The sequence below is a fragment of the Callionymus lyra genome, chromosome 1, assembly GCF_982586985.1.
Source record: "Callionymus lyra chromosome 1, fCalLyr1.hap1.1, whole genome shotgun sequence".
Taxonomy (NCBI): Eukaryota; Metazoa; Chordata; class Actinopteri; order Syngnathiformes; family Callionymidae; genus Callionymus; species Callionymus lyra.
Genome location: NC_141818.1, coordinates 11,896,992 through 11,917,036, shown reverse-complemented (window position 1 = coordinate 11,917,036; position 20,045 = coordinate 11,896,992). Strand labels below are relative to the sequence as shown.

Genomic DNA, 20,045 nt, shown 5'->3' with positions numbered 1-20,045 from the left:
TAGGTTATTGTTGCTTCATTTTAATAAGAGTTTTTCTTGCTGTTTAACGTTTTCGTTTTCTGACACACATACCGGAAGAGAACCAGATAGTGTCACATTTAATGCCCTCCCTTGGGTTGTAGTCTCAAAACATTCAGGCGGTTCTCAAGGTATTGGTAATACCGCGTGTTCATGAGGTTTATAAAATGACGGACTCCGGGGGAGAGTGGCAGGTCGCCCGGGGACGCACAGGAGCAGCTCGTAAACCAAATAAACGTCAAAAACCATCAGAAGTAACAACATGCTGTGAGGACGAGCTGGATGTTATGAAAACTGTCAAAAGAGTAAAAGAAACTGTGTATGATCTTCCTTTCATCTATTGTATACACATTTGTATTGTGATGAGCTCAAAATGAGTGAAAGAAAGTTCCTGTGACTCATCTTTGATTATAGTCAATCACAATCAAAATACATTTAGCTCATGGCTACTTTTAAACTTTACACTCATCTCTCCACAGGGCTGAGTTGAGATGCGAGGACTTCTATATGGACTGGAAAGGTGAGTCGGTCTGTTTTTAAATATGAATTAAACTTGAACTATTGTCTCCTCAGAGAAGCTGTTGGAGGCTGCGAGGTCAGTCGTCCCTGATGGATCTGCAGGGGAAAGAGAAAACACTGTCCCAACACAGCTTCAGTGTGTCTGCTATGGATTAGGCCCCTTTTCATCCTTCGTGTCTTCACGTTACCAACTTGCCATGATGCTCCTGCTGCTGGAGGCAGCGCAGGTGGGTGGACCTTTTTACTGGAAATAATAGACCAGATACTCAAGGCAAGACGTTTAGAATACTGACCCCATAAAGTATACACACTTCATAATCTGAACTCTCCATTTGACAGATTCCCCTGGAAGACTGCTTTGTCTTTGATCCTTTATTCTCCTCCGGTGAAAAGGATGTATTAAGACAGTTGGGTCTCACTGTTCTCACAGAAAACGAGGTCAGTTGAAGAGCAAAATTGCCAAAAGTTTCAACATTCATACATGTAATGCATAAAACAATGATAAACCATTATATTTACATTTTTAAAGTTACATTTTAAAATATGACTTTCTTCCTAATGATCAGTATGTTGTCATATTATTGTTTTTTTCATTCTTAACATACATTCCGTCACATTTAAAATGTATAGTATTTTACACCGTTTTTATTTTGATATTATTACTTTTTCATTTTTAATATCTCACAGTAATTACTGAGTATTTACTTAAAAACAAGTAAACTTTTCACTTACACCCACTGACTTCTAACCTTCTGAACAGAGTAACTGAAAATAAAGAGCAATTTCCCATATGTGAATAATACAGTGTGTATCTGGTTCTGCAATAACAAATCAAATGCAATACTATTAAAATATTATTTTCAATATATTTTGAGCTTCACAAAGTCAAGATGCAAAGACAAATGTACATTATTGAATCCAACATTCTAAATTTAAAGTAAAGCCAGTGGTCTGGTTAAGGAAAACAAAAGGAAATTTAACTCTCATACCAGATATTGTAATGAAAAAAGGAGAATTAAAATTTCAACATGATTCATTTGATATTATGTTTGTTTATATCAGGTTTTATCTTGACCTCCTAAATACAGGCAAATTGAATGTTGCACATTTCCAAGTGTCTCTTACTCACTTATAACATTGAATTGCTTAAAGACTGATTGTGAATATAATATTTGAACAATTCTTTCATATCCCATTCTGTCCACCTTCATGTCACAGGAGGGGAAGCGACCGGTGACCAAACCTTCCCTCTTTTACCTGATGCATTGTGGGAAGGCCCTTTACAACAACCTGCTGTGGAGGAACTGGAGTATTGACCAGTTGTCTCTGATCACCATCATTGGAAACAGCTTCACAGGCATGCGGGACAGGTGAGCGTGTGCACGGCAGGAGACTTGAGCGGATGTCTAACGCCGTCCTCGGAACAGGTCGGTGGAGAAAGAATTCACCCGTGAATACAGCTACATCAGCCAGGCGGCCGTCATGTCTGAAGAGAAATCGCTGAGCTGTCCTTCCAGAATGATTGATGTCTTTGGGAACACGGCCATTACCAGTTTTTGCTCCAGTAGCCTGACCGAACTTCCTGGATCTACTTGGAAAGATCCTGTGGAGCCACAGTATGAGAACTGTGAAGACCTGGAGATCATACTGAAGGAAGCCAAGAACTGATTTGATTTGATTGACTTCATGTGAATATTTCATTTTATAATAATAAAAGTGTGTATGTGCACACATTTTCTTTAACACAATCTATCTATCTAAATCTACACAAACTATTTCCTTTTTTTATTTTTTACCATGTTCCTTTCTTGTATGTCAATGGCATGACACTCGAAAATATATTTTGTTAAAAAATATTTTTGGAAACTAAATAAACCTTTTCTTTATTGCCTATTCTAGGATGTATTTGAAGGTTTTTAAATTACATTTTCAACACATATGTTATTTAATACACCAACATTTTATAAAATATGTTTCGCATTAGAAAATAATCCATCACAACCTTTTATTTGGTTCCATATTATTATTATTTTTTTATATAAAGAGAGAAAAATCTACTAAATTAATCTAACTTTGACATTTTTTTTTTTTGAGTGTCTTTTGAACGTCAATATTTTAATAAATGCCCTTATTTTGTACAACTTCATCTGAAATTAAATTTCTGTGATAAATGATTTAGTCTGTGAGGAGAAAAACCTTTGAACTTGTTACTTAGTAAAAACTTTATTGGAAAAGAAAAAACCAGCCACTTCCCAACTTGAGCACACAGTAATACTTATGTCAGTTAGACTTCATGTTAATGGTATAAAATTGATCTCAGGGGTCATGAGGTCACGATCTTACAGCAGTTATTTGTTAATACAGTGAGATGTGTGCGTTTCTTTACTCCTCGGTTTCTCCGCTCACACCGTGAACACCGTTCACAGCTGCGAGTTTGTTCTCCGTCCCGTTGGCCACCGGAGATTTGGAAACCACATCAGCCCAGGTCCCTTTATTCAAGGGTTTGCTCACAATTTTAGCTTCACTTTTAACTGCAGGAGATGTTTTAGCATCTGCTCCTGATGGATCGTCCACTTGTGTTTTTCCTTCTGGATCTGAGGCGTGACCGTTGGCCAGAACACACGTGGACGTCTCCTCAGTTTCCTTCTCAGGCTGGTTCTTAGTCGCACTGACTGCAGTGTTTTCTCCCTTTTCAGCTTCGCACTCGTTTCCTGCTTCCTTGTTTTCGTTTTTCTCTGCTTCCTTCAGAAACTCGGGGAAGAGGGCTTCCTTCGCCAACTCGCTCAGCAGTTCTTTGGTCACCGCTGCTTTGATTTCTTTGTGCCTCTTTTTGAACTCAAGGAACTTGTTGCTGCAGAGAAGAACAGAGGAAATTATGTCTAAAATACTAATGTCATGTCGCACATTAATAACACTGACTTACTTACAACTTTTCAGATTTTCTATCGTTCACACAAAGTAATTTTTTTTTCGAAGGAAAGCAAATATTTCTAATGTTAATATTTTCTACAGAGGAAAAATGGGTGAATTAAAAACGGAATTTTCCACTTGTGACAAAAGACAAAAGGTTACAGGTTTCTTTATAAACATCTTTCTTAGAGAAGAACATTGATGTTGGAAAGCCACTGATTCTATGTATGCTAGTATATTATCCTCAGCTTTACTTTGAAAGAAAAGTTAACAGGTAAAAGAAAATGATCTATGGCTCTCACCTGTAGGCAATTCTTTTAATTCCAGTGACCAGAAGCATCTGCTCTTGAATGGCTTCAGTGGAAGGTGTGATGCACTACAAGAGGGAAACAGCAACTTGGTTTATTTTAGAAACATGTTCATGTCTTCAGATTGTTCCCAAAGAAATACACAGACGACCACCTCTGATTTAGAGACACTAATAACTGGGAGGAAAACAGAGTTTGTACCATATAACACACAAGCAGAGAAGGAAAATCTCTTTTTTAATCTGACTATTGAAAAATGTGAATAGATTAAGAGTTTATGAAGAAGTCATTATAGAAAGAAACTGAAAATAAAGACATAATGAGAAAATGTATTGCCAGTCTTGTGATTTTGTTTGTGTGGCATCAGTTCAGAATAAAAGAATGAAATAAGACACAAAGTAAGCAAAAGAAAAAAAAACACGCAAGCACTAAGGAAGCAATTATTTTAGATGAGGTGTTTTATAAGAATGATTTGTATTATTTTAAATCGTTTAATGTCTGAAATGTGTCCGTTTTGTCTTTTGTACCATTCAAAATTGTAAATTAAAATGGGTAGTAAGTATATTTTAGTAAAGCCTAAAAAGTACAGAGTAAATCACAATAATCAAGAATACATATATATATATATATATATATATATATATATATATATATATATATATATATATATATATAATTTATTTAATTGTTATGTTGTGTTAATTCAGGTTTTGGAAAACATATTTATTAAAAGTTATATCATATAATAGACAACAAGCAGTACATTATACTATCCATACAGGGTGTGGTTTGTGTCATAGAAAACACAACTATTAATATTGGTCTGAATATCTAAGAATATTTATATCCAACTTTGACAAAACTGAAAGATGATGTTTTATTTAATGAATACGACACAAGTAAGAAACAAATATATATTTTTAAAAACAATTGAAATCTTTTGAACATATGGGTCTCAAACCAAGGTTGGAAAAAAGCTTTTGTTTTATTCGTTTTGACAATATTTTATCAATGTTGGATGAATACTAAATGCTTAAGTGAATAATAAATGTCTTAATAAAATAATTACTAATAGTATAACAAATGTGTAAATGTTCAATGATTCAATTATGAGTAACTTTACAGTGTCAGTACTTTAAAGATGGTTTACTTCAGATATAAAGGTCAAGGTCGTACCTCCACTGGATGTTCGATGGCTTCAGCTGCTGCTTGTCTCAGAGAACGTTCAACGTTCACTGCCTGTTTAGTGATGGTGGACAGAAACTCTGTGCTGAAGCGGGTCTGAGCGTGATCCGGCCCGAACTGAACAGAGGTCAACGATTAAGTATCATGTGCATAGATTCAGGAAGTCATAAATGTTTACCATCAGAGTGAAAGCGGTGAGAGCTTCTTTCTCGTGGCTCATGGCGGATCGATAGTCGCCCTGACTGCACATCCACTGCGCCAGCAGATGTTGGCTGTACATCACAGATGCAGGAAATAAGAATTGACCTCAACAAAACACAAAACTATAATAGCAAGAAAAAAAAACGCCAACCTGAGTGCGGTGTGGATGTTTGAGGGCCCTAAGAGGGACATGTTGAGTCGGACGGCATTTTTCAGGAACTTTCCGGCCAGAGGTCCGCTTATCATCAACCCCAGGCAGCTCTGCAGCAGAACACCATCATGAAACTCTTTGTACCATCATGTCTACACGGTGAGCGGTCCATGTGCCACGTACGTCCAGTGTCGCTATGTAGGGATGGTCTTCTCCGTGGATGGTGAGCAGCAGCAGGCGAGCTCTCTGCAGGCACTTCTGGGCCAAAACGGTTTCTCCACCAGCGTACAGATACACGGCTAGGAAGGCCTGTCAACCACCAGAATAACATTGAATTAAATCCTCTTGACCCTTGTGTTTTATCAGGGTCAATGTGACCCGGTGATCCGAAAACAAATGCATGGCGTTGTCTCTCGGTGACGGTGACCTCTACCACTGCATATGCATTTCTGGTCGTTCCCCCTGACCGAGAGAGAACACAAGGGATACCACAAACACATTTGTTTTCTTCGGATCACCTTGACCCCTGAGTTAACACAAGGGTTATAAAAAGTAGCAACACTGTTTTCTTTTCTTTATCAACCAGTCGCTAACTATTTCTTGATATCATAATCTATACATTATGTCAGACCTGGGCAAAGTGCGGCCCGGGGGCCACATGCGGCCCTTTGACTGTATTTATGCGGCCCTTGTAATGTCAAAGTATGATCATGTATAAATGGTTCTAATGCATTAAAAGGTGTACTTTGTATTTATTATTCATTTACAACACTTATTTACTTTCCCCCTGCTTTTTGTGTATACTTTTTTGAATATATATTAATCCCTCAAAATATTTAAAGTTAGTTGAAGAAATTTTTTGAAAAAAACTCATACAAGAATAAAATTGCAGCTTATTTAGCTTAATAAATGTCACGGCCTAATGACGCTTGTCCTTTATTTAGGGATTTTCTCGTCTTTCTTTTTCACGACGGCCCCCTAACAACATTCACAGAATTTAATGTGGCCCTTGAAGAAATTTAATTGCCCACCCCTGCATTATGTCATCATTCTTATGCTAGCATAGCATGAACTTGACAATCAAATTGTCATCATTTCTCTTACGTATTGCTGGATGGTGTTAGGGTGGTCGAAGCCGAGGACCCTCTCGCTGATGACCACGGATCTCAGTTGGGCACCGCGGGCCTGCAGGAATAATATCAAACGAAAGTGAATCAACAACTGTAGTGAATAATGCTGAAGGAGCGACGGCAGAAAAATCATGCTGGTGCAGATGAAGTTAAAGGGACCGAGAAGCCACACCTTCTTCTGAGGAAAATACAAGATCTGCTAAGCGGTTTGCCCCAAGGCCTTTCTCTGGAAATGCCTGAAGGGTATGCTCACCTGACAAAGGTGTTGACTGTAAGTCAATTTACAACTTGAGCCTCTTGTAAACAGTCTGAGCGGTGTACAGTTCATCGACATTTGTGGAATATTTCAAAGTCTTTGCTTGAATTCTTTGACCCAGCCTTGCTTAGACATCACGTCCACTTGTGTTCGAGTCTCACGCCTTCAAGTAAAACACCTCCGGTCGACACTAACGTTTGAGTCGACTCACCTCAGCGGTCTTGCCCTGCAGGAAGTTGACCTTTGCCAGCTGGCTGCTACAGTAGGCGGCGTCCGGGTGCAGGTCGTCACACACCCGACTGAACAGGTACCCCGCTTCTTTCAGGGGCTCCTTGGCCTGATCCAGCAGTCCTGCCAGCAACGAATGATCCAGATTAGTCGAGTTATTGGAGAACTTTGTGGATTAAACCTGAGCAAAGCTCACAGTGACATCATTGCTTTTATTCTCCAAACTAATAATACACTGTTTGCAGTTAGCAACCATTTATAAAGTTTGCGAACAAGGTGAGGGTTTAACAGTTTAATTAGAGAACACAAAAGTAAATGTTTGTCTAGTTGTATATATTTTAAGATCCGTTTTAACTTAATTTGTTTTGCTTTGTTCTTAAACAGAGAGTGTGATTATTAATAAACATGTTTTGTTGTTAAATTAAAATACTTACTTAATAAAACTTGAAAATGTTGGTGAGGTAAGTAATATCGGACCTTGGAATATTTAAACTACTGAATCAGGTTTAAAGATGTGGGTCTTTTTACAAAGGCAAAATAAATGATAATGTACAAATGTTTTCCGACAAAAGGTTTTGATTTAAAATAAATGGATTTCATAATGTATCCATAAATCTGTTTAAATATTTGAATAAAGTAAAAAAGAAGTCCATGATTGCGTGTTTATAATGCATACAAAACAAAAAAATATTTTGATTTTATAAAACTTATAAATTCATTCAAAATAAATACACTGTAAAACAATGCACATAATCGAGATGATAATATATGTTTTTTGTTTTTTCACCCTCTCTTTGGTGCCTGTATATTCTTTTATTTTGAATTTCATTTTAACATTAAAGTAGCAACTTTTTCCCCCTAATATTTTTGCCTTTTGCCACTTGAGTTCTAGTTACGTTTTTTGATATTTTAAATAACTTCACATTTATATTACAAATCTCCAAATACACACATGTAACATGGTGACATTTTATATACAGCATATTGAATATTCCTACTTTATTTCCTGTATGCTGAGTGCTTAATAGCACTTAATAAAAGGGACAATGTGCAAAATGCACCACTTTTCCACTTCCCACTCGGGGTCCAGAAGTGGATTGAAGTTTGCTGACTTTCTGCAGGAAAAGGTCAGAGTGAGTCACCTTTATGAATGGAAGTCTGTGCGGCCTCCAGAGCTTTGGAAGCCTCAACAGGCAGCATGTCGAGATGTTTGACGACAGGGAAGATGTTGACGATGTCGTCAGGGCCGATGGCAGGTTTGCTCTGGCTGTCGAAGCTGTAGTCCCTTAGTCGCACCTGTGAGTCACAACCGACAATGAACTTTCACAACTACAGCCTCATAATGATCAGATGGAAACACAATAATACAACATACGAGATGAAAGATTCAAGATACATTAGAAGTTAAATCAATCTAATGTTTATGTTACCTGAACCCCGGTCTTCAAGCAGAACTCTCTGAGCAGAGAGATCTTCTGTAGTCCATGAAGCTCGACCAGCTGTGCCACACCAGACCTGTCGCGAACACATCGGTGTCTAGTTGAGTTGCATTCATAAAAGTGAGGTGAGCAGTGGAAGGGTTAACTACCCGAGCTGGTCTGAGATGTTGTATGTCTCAGCAGCATCTTGGCAAACCAGGTTCCACAGCTCGGAGCCGGTCATCATGCTCCAGGGGGTGCTCTCGGAAGCCCCCGGTCCTCGGCCACGCCTCCTGGACTTCTTCTTGGAGTCCTCGCCTGTGGGCGGGGTCGCGTTCTGAGGAGCCAATAGGCAGCAGAGGAAGTGACTGACAGCTGTCGCCAGACTTGCGACGTCCACGCCCTGCGAACACATCAGCACGGGTTGGATTGTGTAGAATGTCAGCCTTTAATAACCTCCAAACATGAATGTGGAGTACCTGGAGGAAACTGTTGAACACCCTTCTTGCCGATCGCATCAGAATCTCACCGGTGACTAATCTCTGGAAGAGTAGAGCAGATGACAGTTAAGAGCCGTTTCCTCTGCAAATTAAGGACACTTTTTTGAAAGTCACACACCTTAATGTGCCTCAGGTGGTCCTTGTGCTCCGAGTTCTTGATGGCTTTCATAACGTGACCCAGATATCGAAGGTTAACGCCTTTCTGGTGCAACGCTTGTTTCAGAGAAGCTCCATCCATCGGTGCTTCGTTGCTTTGAGAGCAAAACTCCAGCTTTAAAAACAAACATTTACTTAGTAAATGCACCAGAAGGATTCTGTACATTTCCTCAGGGGTCATGTTGTATACTTCACCTACTATATGGTGTGTGTATATATATATATATATATATATATATATATATATATATATATATATATTTATTTACACACACACACACATATAAATATATAAATATATATATATATATATACATATATACTGTATATATATATGTGTGTGTAAATATATATATATATATATATATATATATATATATATATATATTTATATATATATATACATATATACTGTATATATATATGTGTGTGTAAATATATGTTAATATGTTTATTTTTCCCCTCCAAAATAGTGAAAATAATAATAAAAAAAAAGAAGAAAATACCATTATAAAAGGATGAGGGTGAATGTGATGCTATATTAACCTCTAGAACATTATATGTCACCAAGGGTCAATGGAAGTGTAGGAGATTATGGTTGAATATTTGATTAATATATACATTTTGGAATAAAATATATAAATTTTATATTTTAAAACTTAATGTAGTTCAAATGAAAAATAAATACAATAACAATGACAATCATAACAAAACAAATCATTTTTATCAGTGTCCATTTTATTTATTTTATAATTTGAACTACATTAAGTTAATTTAAAATATAACAAAGACATCTAATAATCAAATACTTAATTAAATGATTTTAAAGGCATGAGAAGACAAAAATAAAGAGATAATAATCCTTAAATATAAACACAAAAAGTTATATAAAACTTAGAACAAACTAATGCAGTAATAGTTTTGTTTGCACGAGGGCTACATCAATACAGTTGAAGGTCAACATGTGGCCCACGGGCCAAACACGGGTCGGCTGTAGAACTTACAAATGCTGGTATCTGGTGTGTGACGATAAAAGCTGCTGCCTCCCTCAGTAATCTCTCCTGCAACTGGTTCTGGGAACTCTCGGCAGGAGGGATGGACACTCCTAAACACATAGACACAAGTTTAAAAAAATGCTTGTGTTTGCAGCAAACGTTGTAAATATTTACCTGGAGAGAAGGTGCTCGGACAGAACTTCATCTCAAATATGATGTCACTGATGGAGCCCACCTCCCGGCAGGCGGCTCTGACGGCCTCCTTGGCTCTGGAGTCGCCTGCTGAGGAGTAATCGTGTGAAGGATCATAAATCATGGAGGCGATGATGCGAATTCTTCATTCAGATATCATGAATCACTTCTTACAAGCTGTGGCACATTCTTCAAAGCCTCCATTCTCGTCCAACTTGTCCCGGACGCACTGTGAGAACTGGGCATGTCTGCCGGAGATTAAGAGCTTAGTCGACGGAAGACGACGTTAAAAATGAAAAGAGTGTTTAGCGGAAGAAGAACTCACTTGTGCTGGATGAAGGCCTTGATCAGCTCCGGCTTCAGTCTGCACAGGTTGTGGGTGAAATTCCGTGGAAGCCCGTATTCTGTCTTGTAGTTCTCCGGCCAGCCTTGGTTCACGGCGACGCTCGTTTCTTCTTCGCCGTTCTCCGAACTATCCTTAGCTGCTGTCTCGCTCTCCGGACAGAAGTTGGCATCGGTCGGGAAAGTCCTGAATACATCCAGCACGTAGAACCTCCCGTCGGCACCCAACAGTCCCTGGGAGTCCACCGACGTGAACAAGGGCACCTGGTGACCGCTGGGGGCCACCACTGCGTGCCTCTGGACGGACAGAGCTTTGGCCGAGTGAGCCAGGAGTTCCAGAAGCTTCCTGCGGTGCGGAGATTCCTGAGGCCCGGCGTTGAGTCCGTACAGCAGCCCTCTGGAGGAAGATATCAGGAGAATCATACCGTACTCATGAGGACCACCAGTGATCTAAGACCAGTACCTTGATGCTGGGGAATTTTCCTGGTCAGTCTCGGAGCCTCCTAATCCAGGAGCCAGACCTTGTGCCGACAGACGGACCCCCCTGTAGTCCACGATGGCTGTGGGAAGAGTGTGTAGCTCCTGGAGGTTCTCTAGTTCACTGTAGGCCTGAACCCCTCGGAGCTCCAACCTCTGAGCAGTCCTGCAACAGATTCGATGAGATTTATGTACATCTCTAACCAGGAAAAGATGACTCAAATACTGCACTGTTCTGGATTAAGTAAGATTTTAATGGTTTCTTCAAACTTTTCAAATAGTAAGTTGTAGTTGAAGCTCAAGCAACTCTTCTTCGCCTACTGTGTGCTGTGCAGGAAGGGTCCTGTAACGCTACCCCCATTTTAATTTTTTTTTAAAAGAAAGAAATACAGTATATAGATCATCTGTGTCAAACACAAATCATGGAGCCATGAAGTCATTTTATGTGGCCTGCCGGATGGTTTGGACAAAATAAGATTAAAGGGTTTGTTCATAAATTAACTACTCGCCCTCTTGTCGGTTGGGATTATAAAACATAAACTCAGACTCATTTACGTTTTTCGAAACAATTCCTCATGTCCAGGCTCCGATACAAGAAGGACGTTCCAGACATTACAGAGCACCATGGAGGTATTTGGATAAAATAAACATACATTTTTGCCTCTAACTCTTAAAAGGAACAGATTACTCTGGAAATATCCCAACCCTTAGTCACCATGAGGGTGAGTAGAAAACAAGTGACATTAGTGATAAGTCTGCAAGTATTTAGGAGGAGATAATGAGCAGAGATATCAATAATTACACTGACTTCCAATTAGTAAAACTGATGTAAAAAGAAAAAGGAACAACCAGATAATAAAGATTAAGCCTCTAAGATTGACAATATTGCATCACACTCACACTTCCTGTCAAAGACAGTTTGGTAAAAAAAAATCAGCCTGTGACTCAACAGCTCAATGATTTTGGCTCCTTGTATGATTGACTTTGACAACCATGTGATACTAAATATGCAGGCAGAGTTCTGCACCCCTTAAGTGCCTTTCTAGTTTATCTGATTCACAAACGTGATGACATGATATTGTATGAATTGTTTGTTTCTTTAATCCAAAACAAATGTGGTTATGAGAATGTTCTTAAGCCTTGTGTTATCTCTGGGTCAAGGTGACCCGAAGGCCTGAACAACACAAGGGATAACACAAACACATTGGTTATGACCCTGAGATTACACAAGGGTTAATCTGAATTTCTTTGCATGAGAATAAATAAAAATAAAAGTGTTTGATAAGTATTCTGAAAAGATAAAACTCACTTTCTGCCTTTTTCGCCCCCGAACTCAGGGTTTGCAGCCCCCTGACTCATGAACAGCCCCCCCCACATGAAAGCAGGGTCATCTGGATTGCCGTTGATGGGCTCCACCAATCCTTCCACGACCGGCTCCGCCGCCTGAACCAGAGTCTTCACAAACGCACTGTTTACCTGTGAGCCAGAAAAACGGTTTTAACGTTGTTTGTTTATGCATCTGAATTCTTGAAGAGTCAGTCGGGTCTGCACCTGCAGCAGAGCTCGCTCTCTCTGCAGCCGCTCCTCCAGAGTCCTCTGAGGAAGATCTCGGGCGGCTTGCATCTCCTCGTTCCAGTCTGTGCCCTGCAAGTCAAACATCCGCTCATCTAATAACTCTAATAAACCATGCATTTGAGAGTAAAATTTAGAAAAAGTTATTGTTAAAATTACCTGATTTGCTGGATGTTCGTCCACCACCAGACCGTTGAAGGTGTTCCTGTGGGTGCGTGAGGCACATGGAGGTCCCAACCAGCACAAGGTCTGGTAGGGTGTCGGTGTCATCTCCACTGGGAGTTGCTGATGCCTTTAGGTGAATATAAAAGTGAGCGATCAAACTAAAAAAAATGGCTGAAGCACCTTGTTGGTGCAAAATTATCTGTAATAACAAAATATATTGAAAACAAAAGACAATAAAATGATGCGTCATAGTGAGTCTAGTGAGTCGGTTATTTGTGAAATAATTAAGCAGACAACAGAGGTTAACTCTTTCTATAAACAGATTTAGTGGCATTTATTACAACCGAGGATGAGTCACTGTCGTGTCACATCATATGACCCACTTTAATGTCGGCACAATCGCCACCTGAAACGGATTATCCCGCTCGCCAGATGGTTTTTGGTTCCTCTTTTTGTGGTGACTCATACTTATTATTATATACTACGATTGGTTTGAATCTCCTTATTCTGTCTGAGGAATAGAATGTAGTTAGAATTTAGTTAATGTTTTCTTAATTAATCATCATCGAGAACCAGTTCTTACCAAACAGAACATATTTGATTTAGTATTTTTGTATTTTAACACATGAGGTGTGAGATCTTCTCTCATCAGGAAATGTATTTGGATATATCTAAAAGTTGAATTGCATATTTAAGAAAAAAGTCCTCAGAGTTTTGTAGGCCGCACAAAGAAAATAATTGACTTAATTTCTGTTGTATTGAGTATAACTGTAAGTTGTATTATTTATTTTAAAATTACCTGTGACTTTTAACACGTCAAGACGCTTGTTTAAGTCAGATTTACTCAAAAGATAAGCTTGTAAACTATCATAAACAAGGTAAAACACAAACTCTATATGGGCCATCGTTTCTTCATTCATTTGTCTACCCATTGGGTAGTCTGGTTCTGCTTAAGGTTTCTTCATTATAAATTAATGTTTGTCACACTGTGATTCCCTCATTTATTTGCTGGGATCCGTTTTTATTTTCTCCAAAATAGTCTTTCTTGAACTGTAAAGCGTCTTGAGATAACATTGTTATGATATGACACTTTAATTTGAATGTAATTTAATTTCACTGAATTAAAACCATCCCAAGGATCCTGCTGACTCAGCTTTATAGTTGTGATGTATTTCCATGTACTTCATGCCCATCATATAGTCTTATGTCCACACAATTAACACATTATATTCATTATAGATTTCTCACTAATGGTCGAAACAAACTCGAGGGAATCCCTCGAAACCAAACCTCATTTCACCAGGAGTATTTACCTGTTTCTGTGAGTGGTGAAGCTCTGTTTGAAGGCGGGGCTAATGTGACACAGCAGGTCAGTAAAACAGTGGTCAACTGGTGTAGATTGTGCAGGACGGGAATCGAAAACTCCTTCAGTGGATCTGCGTGGGAGAGAAACATCGTTGAATACGTCAATTATATCTGAATAAAACTACATTCATGCTATTCATTGATAGAGCTTTTTACCTATTAAGGAAAAACCCCTTTGGAGAGGATGTGATGTCACATCTTCGTCCCTCTATTGTTGTAACGGTGATGTAAAGGAAGTCTCCCTGCAGCTTCCTGTGGCCTGGAGGTGGATTCCAGCAGCTGAGAGACAGGTCCTTTACAAATGTGGGCACCTCGGCCTGAGAGCTGTGAGGCAACAGAGGCATCAGTGGACGGTCGGATGAGCCGGGAAGCAGGTAGTCCGGGGGAGCTCCGTCCTGGTTGGTCGCTTCTGTTTTGGTGTTGCTCAAGGATCGTTTAAGGTTCTTTCCGTTCGGCTCTGAAATAGTCAAACAACCATGAGTGAAAACTTTCTATCGGTCACATTGTCTTGATGGGAAAAAAGGGGCACACCTTGGGTTTGAGTGTGTGTCAGTGTCTCCAGAATGCTGGGTGAGCGTCCATCTCTGAGTGCATCACGAGGTCCAGAAGCTCTCAACAGCTCCAGGACTCGGGCCAGATGAAGCCGAGCCGAGCGGGAAGTGTACGGCTCTGCAGGGGAAACAAAATATTTGGTCTTATATCGTTGAGCACAATTTAATGAGTGGATCTGCTAAAAAACAACTAGGAAATTACTTTTTTTTAAGGGTTAAAAACATTTATTTTCAAAGTTTTAATAATCAATTTTCTGTACACTTCAGTTAGAATAAACCGATGTCACCATTATTTAATCTCTTCATCTTATTCCTTAACAAGATTTCACACGTCGGAAGCCTATCCCAGTCATTTCACCAGCACATATAAATGAACAACCACCCAAACAATAAACTACTGTTCAATGTTTGCTAAACCTCAGAACACCTCTGCGTTAGATCCTTTCTTTACACACTAATGGCCATCTCTGAGAACACGTGTCTTTGAACTCAATGATCTTCACCGAAACAAACACGATCATGAGACCGTCGAGCAGTCGAGTTCAGTGTTTGGTTCACACTGTGCAGATAGCATTTTATAGCTGCGACGCGGTCATTGGTTGACACACATTTTCTAATCTCGCTCTTCATAAATCTCTTCGGTTTTCTTACGGACAAGGAGGAGCGATGAGTCAGCGCTTTGTAACGAGCGCCGACTGTGTAGGAATGTGTGATAAGTGTGTGAGTTTGGCATCAATCATAGCTAATGCCAATGAAACAGCGGGAACTCATCCATTGTTTCAAGTTTATCTCTCTCCGTTTATTGTTGTTGCTCATTAATGTATTAATTTAAGTAATTAATATTCTATTATTATTATTAATAATAATTTTATAATTTGGGCCTTTTTTCAATGTGTACTGTATGTCTTAAATATTTATTTTTTTGTAAAAACCTCCCTTTGGGAAGAATACATGTGTATGAATCAATCATTTACAAGCTTCCATTTATGACCTTAAAATAGATTCCTTTACCTTAAGTAAACTTTTTTGACACAAACACGATGATCAAATAGTCTCACACATTATTATTCATGAAGTTATAATTGGATATATATTTGCAGCTAAGGAGCCAGAAGCAGTATAGATGTTAAAGACAAGATAAATAACACCGAAAAAAAAGAGAGCAGGTTGACATTACCTTCCACCAGACGTACAATGGCTCCTGGTTTGAGAGCCTTGACGCTTTGCATGTGTGCGAGAGGGTCCAGAGCCGCCCCAGCGTGGCTGAGTGTGAAATTGGAACGTGGACAGACCTCATCTCTGGCCAGTAGATTTACAATTGCATCCTGAACTGACCAAAATCCATGAACCTGCACAGTAAGAAAAACAAGTTCAAATAAATAACAAATTAATGTGTATTAAAAAAAATGTATATGATTTATTATCAACACAAGAAGAATCATAGCTTTATCTTTATTTAAATGACATACAAGAGTGTATGCAAGTGTTTAAAATGTTCAGAGTATTACAGCACATCTTGTTTAATTCCTTGTGTTTCATTTCTCAACAGTCATTTGCAGGAACCTCTTTTAAAAGTCTGATTTTGTTCTTCCTCCAAGACTGGCACGAAGACGTCTTACTTTGAGAGAGATTTAATTCCATTCTGGCTGAGGAACATCCAAATTTCTCTCATCCAGATGTAAAAGTAAAAAAAGAAACGGCACTCTCTCTGGACAGGTGTTGGAAAATATATATATTCCTGGTTGATTAGCTTATATTTTTAGAATAGAATAGAATAGAATAGAAAATCTTTATGTGTGATAACCCACGTCACAAACATGCTTGAGCATGAAGACCCTTCGTAAACACATTTGAATTGTCCAGTGGAATTCCAACCTGCAGCTCAAACTGCTCGACTCCGGCTCCCTGGATCTTCACCGGGAACGACGTGTCGTCGTCTCGCTTGAAAGCCGCCGCCTCCGTCCCGCCGACGACATCTGAACACAGAGGATGACGAGGGAGTCCAGTCAGTACACGTTGGCATTAAAATATGTATCACATTTCTCATTTGAAACACCGGTTACATTTGATCTTGCGTGGAGATCTTGAGGGCAGTTTGGCCCTGAGCAGTGAACATGCCTGAGATGAGTAGAAAGTAAAAGTGGGTGTGTCACAGTTTTACTCTCACACATGTAAATCCACGGGGAGAGCAGGACTAAACATGTTCCTTAACCCGTATTGTGACCAAACCTGTTCAATTTGCCTACTGGTCTTTATGTCATCTCAGGGTGAAGGGACAGCCACACCCAGTGTTGGCATGTAAACTCAGCAGAATGCTAAAACCAACAAAGCTAAAGCTTTGCCGCATGTTTGCAAACAAAGGTGCTATATAGCACCTTCTCATAAAGCCTTCAAGCAAATGTAAGACTGTACTGTTCACTTCCATGCTTTCAAGCTGGGACTACTTTGCTACTGGAAGGAACCCAGAGGAAAAAAAAGCGATTCTTTGTTTGTGATTGGCTAAAGTCATGTTCCTCCTCTCCGTGGGCTTGAATCCAGGACGTTCTTCACTTCTGGAGCTGCAGTTTCTGCCACTGAAAACAGTGAACCTGAGAAACCTCTGCTTGGTGTTCTACAGTTTATAGCTTCCGTCACTGAGAGGACTGAAAGCTCCTGGACTCAAGACTTTCTGAAGTCATAATTCAATCATTAGGTCTGGAGAATGAGTTGCAGGGTAACAATGGGCTCTGTGACAGGAGGAGGTATGAACGAGATCAGGTCCATACACTCTTTCATCCAAGATTAGCTATAAACAAACTACTGTGACTCGCCTTGTAAGTTAATAGTCCACAACCGAACTGAACAACAAATACTGAAGCATAATCCTGCATTGTTAACTAAGTGCAAATTACAAGTTGGCTTCCCTGTATAAACTCATACGACAATGAAAAAAAATGAACATTTGATCTACGACTTGCTTCCTTATTGTCAGAGGTTTGACAGATATCACTTGTTTGAATGGACACAACAGTGCATTTACACTTGTGTGCAGAACAGCCGGTTAATACAACTTCATCTGGTCATGTGGAGAAGGTAAAGTTCATTTATAATGTCTTGGCAATAGCAGCTGGAAACAGTGTCTTGAGCACAGCAGACGCATGCTAAATACCCCACCCTCTTCACATTTTTACTGCGAGGGAGGCACCGTAGTAGGGAAGAAGGAAGAGAAAGTCTACATAGAAACTTTTTTTTTTACAAAAGAATGCTCACCAGCTTTTGCTTGATTCCTTCCTCCTCGTCTCACTTTGTCCTTCATGTCTGCGTCCAGAGGATTTCCTTGTTCTTTCAACTGATCCTTTCTTTTTTAATGCTAGAGTTTTTGGGAAAAACAGCTGGAGCAGAGTGACTGGGGTAAGTGCAGTCAAGAGTGAAAGTCTCTTCAGGATTTTTAGCTCCTGCCCCTTTTCTACTAGCCAAGGCTCAACTTATCTATTCTCTGTGTGTAAAAGCCACACCCTCCTATTGCTCCACACACTCATCGCTCTGCATGTCTCTCACACTTTGTTGAACTGGGTGTGTCTACGTGTTCAAGTCTCACTCAGTCGGCCCTGGTATGTTGCTCCTCACCCATGACCCTGGAGCCATTCTGACGCTTTTGATGGAGGCTGCTGTTGGAGAAAACGTGACGCTTTACACAAGCCAACTTCACACCTACAGACAAGCTGCGTTTGTTGTTTAGCGATTCTTTATTAAAGCTCTTACCACAACCACATGTTTGTGTCAGATTTTGCGACGTAAGACCTCCAAGAATTGAACCCAAAAAATGACATGCTTCGTTTTTCAAGTTCTAACCAGATGTGGAACCTTTTATGACACTTTTATTTTATATATTTACTTTATATTGCTGATGTTAAAATCCGACTTTCACTTAACAAACAGTGGCCGAGAGGTGCAAAAGAAATCACGGAAAAAAAATTAAAAAATCACAAAATAAAGCACAAAATCAATGCAATATTGAAAATAAAAAACAGACAAGCACTGAAACAGCTTAATAAAGTTACAAAACAAAACACAAAATCAATGAAACATTGAAAAAAGTTATTAAAAAAAAAAACCACACAAACGCTGAAACAACTTAAAAAATGAACAAAACAAAACACAAAATCAATTAAAAAAATAAAGCAAATTCACAAAATCAATACAACATTTAAAAATAAAAAATACAAACGCTGAAACAACTTGAAATATTTACAAAACACAAAATCAATTAAAAAAATAAAGCAAATTCACAAAACAAAAAACATACGATCTTCACGGAACAAAAAACAATCGCTGACCAAAACTAAATCAAACGGACTACAAGTAGGACGGACCACCGGAAACGACTACAAAACGTCACCAAACAGCTGATGCTGGAGTTGATGCGACTCGATTTGACTTCAGTAACAGTCGTTGGAGTCTGAAGAATTCATCCGAAAACAGTCCAAAGCCTCAGAAGAACACAGAACGAAGTGTCGCCATGAAGACGGTATATTAGCCACTGCTAATGCTACTTCACTTCTTTCGTCATGTTGTCATCACATCCAAAGCAACCAGAGCATCACAACACAAAGTCCATATAGTGATTTTTGCAGTTTACACACCAGCCTGTCTTTTTCATTAGATGTATCATCATAACCTTAAGGTTGTTCAATGTAAATATCACTCTTTATTGTTATTATTATACAGTTCCATCTTGGCTCTCTTTGAGTGCATAGACCCATTTACCCCCCACTACATCTTTGCCCTCAAGGTAAAGGTCTCATTGTCTTTTAAAGACGTATGTTTTAGGTAAGTTACATAAAAGTCTGGAACAGTAGTCAATATTTGTCTCATTCTCAAAACTACATACATAGTCATCCAAAATAACCGGGCCTCTTCCTCGCTGTAGTAGCGTATCGCCTCTGGTCAGATGTGTTTTCTTTCCCTTTTTGTGTGATTGTTCAGTCTCTTTATTCACTGTTTGCGTTTCATTGTCACTCTTTACCGTGACTCGTGTGACTGTTTTAATGCTCTGTCTGTTCACCACAAAATCATCTCCGTCCAGCACTTCTGCATTTGACTTTGATACAAACTCTACAAGTCTGTGCTTTTGTACCTTTCTCTTGCTGGGGTAGTACACCAAATAGGCAGGCTCTTATCATATCCAACACAGATCCCACTGTTGCACCTTGAGTCTTAACTCTCCCTTTCTTGTTTGTATGCATAACACAGTTGCCAAAACTTCTGCATTCTGGAGATATTTTGGTTTCTGCCAGTTGGAATGTAGTAGGGAGTCTGTTTAGTACGGTTGCTGAAGCACCTTTTCCAAACTTCAGCTGTTTGGACAGCATAGGACCACAGAATCTTAGGCAGTCCACCCTGGAGAAGCATACATCGAGCAGTACC

The 20,045-nt window shown here is 39.2% G+C and overlaps 2 protein-coding genes across 4 annotated transcripts; one reads left to right on the top strand and one right to left on the bottom strand.

Annotated features, from left to right (window-relative positions):
• Window positions 1-131: 131 nt before the first annotated feature.
• srrd (SRR1 domain containing) lies at window positions 132-2,430 on the top strand. 2 transcript variants are annotated; one of them, XM_087793802.1, is made up of 6 exons: window positions 132-337; window positions 498-538; window positions 592-764; window positions 877-975; window positions 1,756-1,907; window positions 1,965-2,430. In XM_087793802.1, exons 1-6 carry the CDS (start codon window positions 186-188, stop codon window positions 2,203-2,205), a joined length of 858 nt encoding a protein of 285 aa, XP_087649928.1. In that variant the 5' UTR covers window positions 132-185; the 3' UTR covers window positions 2,206-2,430. The 2 variants fall into 2 exon arrangements, with proteins under 2 accessions (XP_087649928.1, XP_087649937.1); XM_087793811.1 differs by having other exon boundaries at window positions 198-285.
• Window positions 2,431-2,741: 311 nt separating this feature from the next.
• Window positions 2,742-18,089, bottom strand: LOC148087997 (clustered mitochondria protein homolog). 2 transcript variants are annotated; one of them, XM_087793781.1, is made up of 27 exons: window positions 17,889-18,089; window positions 16,515-16,615; window positions 15,817-15,988; window positions 14,620-14,757; window positions 14,245-14,545; window positions 14,037-14,159; window positions 12,718-12,850; window positions 12,538-12,630; window positions 12,296-12,462; window positions 10,973-11,152; window positions 10,493-10,906; window positions 10,342-10,415; window positions 10,150-10,257; window positions 9,985-10,085; window positions 8,943-9,095; window positions 8,804-8,866; window positions 8,495-8,727; window positions 8,337-8,421; window positions 8,049-8,202; window positions 6,890-7,029; window positions 6,397-6,477; window positions 5,476-5,601; window positions 5,293-5,402; window positions 5,119-5,212; window positions 4,932-5,057; window positions 3,750-3,823; window positions 2,742-3,388 (listed from the first exon to the last, which is right to left on the bottom strand). In XM_087793781.1, exons 1-27 carry the CDS (start codon window positions 17,932-17,934, stop codon window positions 2,920-2,922), a joined length of 4,059 nt encoding a protein of 1,352 aa, XP_087649907.1. In that variant the 5' UTR covers window positions 17,935-18,089; the 3' UTR covers window positions 2,742-2,919. The 2 variants fall into 2 exon arrangements, with proteins under 2 accessions (XP_087649907.1, XP_087649915.1); XM_087793789.1 differs by having other exon boundaries at window positions 10,150-10,254.
• Window positions 18,090-20,045: the final 1,956 nt, after the last annotated feature.